Here is a 5,029-nt window from a genome sequence, read left to right on the forward strand (position 1 = left end):
ATATATATGTATGTGTGTTTGTGTGTCTGTGTTTGTCCCCCACCATCACTTGACAACCGATGCTGGTGTGTTTATGTCCCCGTAACTTAGCGGTTCGGCAAAAAGAGACCGATAGAATAAGTACTAGGCTTACAAAGAATAAGTCCTGGGGTCGATTTGCTTGACTAAAGGCGGTTCTCCAGCATGGCCGCAGTCAAATGACTGAAACAAGTAAAAGAGTAATCACATCATTGAAAACTGAAAGCCACAAGGTAATACATGAATAATTCAAAATAATGTTAATATATAAGCATTGCATTTGACAGAATAATCTGAATGCTAAAGGGTTAAACTGACCATATCAGGCCCCAAAATTCTACCTATTTTATATTCAAACTGGCCTGGTTTAGCCTCTTACACCTACCCTGCAATGTCATTCTAAAAATAAGCAATCACATCTTTGAAATCTCGAAACTCTAAGATAATTTAAATTAACTTTGAAAAATGCGAATAAATAAACATTACATTTGACAAAGTAATCTGAATGTTTAAAGAGTTAAACTGAAAATTCCATCTCATATGTATCATCAATCATTCTTCCACCCTTGTCTGTTATCCGCAACATTCACCCCTCATCCATCTCCAATCTGTACAGTCACCACCTACTCTTCTCTACCTTCCCTCTGTCTATTTATTATTAATGACACCTCAACCCTTGTTCTTTCCTTATATTTACCCCTTCACCATTCTCCAACATCATCACCATCATCATCATCATCATCGTCGTTTAACGTCCGCTTTCCATGCTAGCATGGGTTGGACAATTTGACTGAGGACTGGTGGACCAGATGGCTACACCAGGCTCCAATCTGATTTGGCAGAGTTTCTACAGCTGGATGCCCTTCCTAACGCCAACCACTCCGAGAGTGTAGTGGGTGCTTTTACGTGTCACTGGCACGAAGGCCAGTCAGGCGGTACTGGCAACGACCACGCTCAAAATGGTATATTTTACGTGTCACCTGCACAGAAGCCAGTCCAGCGGCACTGGCAACGATCTCGCTCAAATGTCTTTACACGTGCCACCGGCACAAGTGCCAGGAAAGCCTAATTTTAAATGCTTTCATGAGTTTGAGGAATAAATTTTTATTTGTTACTGTTCTTTTCCTCTGTATTGTATTTAAATAATTTAATCCTTTTTTTTTGTATTTTAATTTTAGGAGAGAAGCAGTTCAAGTGCCACATTTGTGTATCACCATTTTCTACAAAGGGCAGTCTGAAAGTCCACATGCGTTTACATACTGGTGCTAAGCCTTTCAAATGTCCATATTGTGATCAACAATTCCGAACATCTGGGCACCGTAAGAGTCACATGACGTCCCATCTGAAGTCGGATACTCCCAAGAAGCGCAAAATTAACTTCAAAACAAACGTCCCTTCAGAACTGGCAACGCTTTCAGTTGTTCAGCCTCAGACAGGTGAACAGGAATTACAAGAACAAGAACAAGAAGAAGAACAACAACAACTGCAGCAACAACAAGTGCAACAGCAACAGCAACAACAGCTGCAGCAGCAACAACAAGAACAACAACAACTGCAACAGCAATTGCCGCCTCCGCCGCCTCCACCACCACCACCACCACCATCACAGCAACAACAACCACCACCACCACCACCACCACCACCACAACCACAACCACAACAACAACAACAACATGAGGTGGTTTCGGTCATAGCAAAAGAAACAGGATTGGTCGATACAAATACGTCTTCAACGAGTGAAAGTTCACAACAAATTGTTAACTTGGATCAGTTACTCCTCCAGAACCAGACCAATTTGCTTCCAGTGTCTCTGGCTGTTGCTGGTAACGAGCATTTAGTCAGCAACATTACTATTCCTACAGGAAACGGAGCTGTAGCACCAGCTGCACAAACTACTGGCAACCAACTTTCTGAAACTGCATTAGCAGCGCACGTTCTTCAAGGTCTTGAAAGCTTCCAGTTTCAGTTGTCTGGAAACTTGGGACAAAGTATCCAGGTTATGGGCCTCGATCCAAGTTTGATGTCTCAGACTATCCACATTGACGATGCTCTTTTGCAACAGTTGCAACAAGGCAGCCTCAATTTAACTTTGGCTCCAAACTTCGTCAGCAGTCCACCAGCCCAGATACAACTACAAACACCAAATACACAAAACATCATGGCTTCTGTTAACCAAGACCTAACTTCAAATGTTGTCACGACTGCAAGTGGTACATCAACACAGATATTGCCAAACACTATTCAGATTCATCCAGTCAATATGCAAGACTCTATCATCATGCAGCCAATGCCAGCTATCACTGTCACTCAGAACCAAGCAATTACAGAGACAGCTCCCGCGCAGACTACTCAGACGGCTGTTGTGATGAATGGAGGAACTGATGTGGAATTAAGCACTCAACATGGTTTCATTGTGACTGAACCTGAAGATGCACAGGTATAACGGTTTAGTTATTTATATATGCTCTCTCAAAGTGTTCAGTCAGTCAATGCAGTAAAATATTATCTCTGTGTGTTTTGTTTTCAAATTTTGCTAGAGAAAAATTTACTTTTCCTCCAGGGATCATAAAATAAGTGATCTCTCTCTCTCTCTCTCACACACACACACAGACACAGAGAGAGAGAGAGAGAGAGAGAGAGAGAGAGAGAGAGAGAGAGAGTCTCTGCTGGCACTCCACTGGAGATGACGACAAGAATTCCAGTTGATCCAATCAACAGAACAGCCCACTCTTGAAATTAATGTGCAAATGGCTGAGCACTTCATAGACCAGTGTGCCCTTAATGTAGTTCTCCAGGAGATTCGGTGTGACACAGAATGTGACAAAGCTGGTTCTTTGAAATACAGGTATTGCTCATTTTTGCCAGCTGAGTGAACTGGAGCAATGTGAAAGGACACAATGCACTGTCTAGTATTGAATTCACAACCTTACAACTGTGAGCCAAATACCCCTAATCACTAAGCCATGCTTCTCCATAATAAGAGTAGTATAAAATATGGATTGAGAAAATCATGCAGCTATCACAGTAAGCACCTCTTATGGACTTGGCTATCAGTCCACATAGTAAACAATTACAAAGTAACATAATGCAAAGTATCCATGTAACTGAAAACCTGGGTAATTTTTTCTATAATAATTGTTTCAAATTTTGACACAAGGCCAGCAATTTTAGGGAATGGGGCTAGATCTGGTTTCATCATTTCTTCCTAGTTCTTTCTGTATTTAGTTTTATTTTTTTCTCCCACTGGTAGAAAAAAACTGAAAGAAGCATGTTATGTGTGTGTGTATGTGTGTATAATATATATGTAGAAAGCCAGGATTCCTGGCTTTCACCCAGATGGCCCGGGTTTGATTCCTGACATGGGAACGCTTACTTGAGAGAGGGAAAAAAAACTACCTCACTTGCAACAGGTGGGGGTTGGTGGCAGGAAGGGCATCTGGCCGTAGAAAACTTACCACACGAATAGCGCTGCGCATATGTATATACACTTTTTAGTAGGCACGGGCATGGCTGTGTGGTTAGGAAGCTCGCTTCCCAGCTACATGGTTTTGGGTTCAGTCCCACCGCGTGGCACCTTGGGCAAGTGTCTTCTGCCAAAGCCTTGTGATTGAATTTGGTAGGCGGAAGTTACTGCTGTGTGTGTGTATGTTCTTGTGCCTCTCCGAAAGAGAGAGAGGGGATACCATCATGCGGATCAGTCCCACTACATGTCACTTTGCATAAGTGTCTTCTACTATAGCCCCTGGCTGACCAAAGCCTTGTGAGTGGATTTGGTAGAAAGAAACTGAAAGAAGCATGTCGTGTGTGTGTGTGTGTGTGTGTGTATATATATATCATCATCATCATCATCATCATCATCATCATTATTTAGCATCTGTTTACCATGCTGGCATGGGTTACATAGTTTGACTGGAACTGGTTAACTGGAGAGCTGTACCAGGCTCCAGTCTGTTTTGGCTTGGTTTCTATGGCTAGATGCCCTTCCTAATTGTCATCCTCTCCACAGAGTGTACTGGCAGTTTTCACATGTTACCGGCACTGGTAATGACTGTGATTTCACTTAGCCTGACACGTCTTCTCAAGCACAGCAAATAGCCAAAAGTTTCGATCACTTGTCATTACCTCCATGAGACCCAACATCCGAAGATCAAGTTTCACCACCGTGTTCCATGCCTTCCTGGGTCTACTTTCTTCTTCCATAGGTTCCCTCCACAGTTAAAAGTCAGCACTTCTTTACACAGCTGTCCTCATCCATATGCTTCACATGGCCACGTCAGCACAGTCTTCTCTCTCACACACCACATCTGATGCCTCTTATGCCCAATTTTTCTCTCAAGACACTTATACTCTGTTGTGTATGCACACTGACATTGCACATCCAGCGAAGCATACTAACTTCATTTCTCTCAAGCTTCCCCATGTTTTCTGCAGTCACAGTCCGTGTTTCATGCATGTGCATGGTGTATGTGTGTTTGTGTGTTAGTGTCTCCTTGTCTTGATATTGCGCAATAGTTGTAAACAATATTTTCTTTCCAATCTCCCATGAAAATATTACCTTGCTTGAAAGTAGGTGAGGTCGGTTACCAGAAGGGCATCCAACTGTAAAAAATCTGCATCAACAGATTCCATCCAACGCATGTGACCAACGGGAAAGAGAATGTTAAATGATAATGATGATAGTGTTGTCTAGCTTCTCTCTCAGCTAATTTGCATTTTGTTTGCCTTTCATGTATTTTAACATCAGTAAAAGACATCATATATTCTTACTCTTTACTTGTTTCAGTCATTTGACTGCGGCCATGCTGGAGCACCGCCTTTAGTCGAGCAAATCGACCCCAGGACTTATTTGTTGTAAGCCTAGTACTTATTCTATCGGTCTCTTTTGCCGAACCGCTAAGTTACGGGGACGTAAACACACCAGCATCGGTTGTCAAGCGATGTTGGGGGGACAAACACGGACACACAAACATATACACACGCATACATACACACACAAACACACACACACACA

At 42.5% G+C, this 5,029-nt stretch overlaps 1 protein-coding gene across 1 annotated transcript in view; it reads left to right on the forward strand.

The window, feature by feature from the left end:
- The window catches only part of LOC106876787 (zinc finger protein 236), a 67,513-nt gene that overhangs the window by 60,562 nt on the left and 1,922 nt on the right, over positions 1 to 5,029 (forward strand). The window contains exon 21 of the mRNA XM_052967663.1: positions 1,113 to 2,455. Coding sequence (XP_052823623.1) covers positions 1,113 to 2,455 — 1,343 coding nt within the window. The remainder of the gene's footprint in view (positions 1 to 1,112; positions 2,456 to 5,029) is intronic.

This window comes from Octopus bimaculoides, chromosome 4, assembly GCF_001194135.2.
Source record: "Octopus bimaculoides isolate UCB-OBI-ISO-001 chromosome 4, ASM119413v2, whole genome shotgun sequence".
NCBI lineage: Eukaryota > Metazoa > Mollusca > Cephalopoda > Octopoda > Octopodidae > Octopus > Octopus bimaculoides.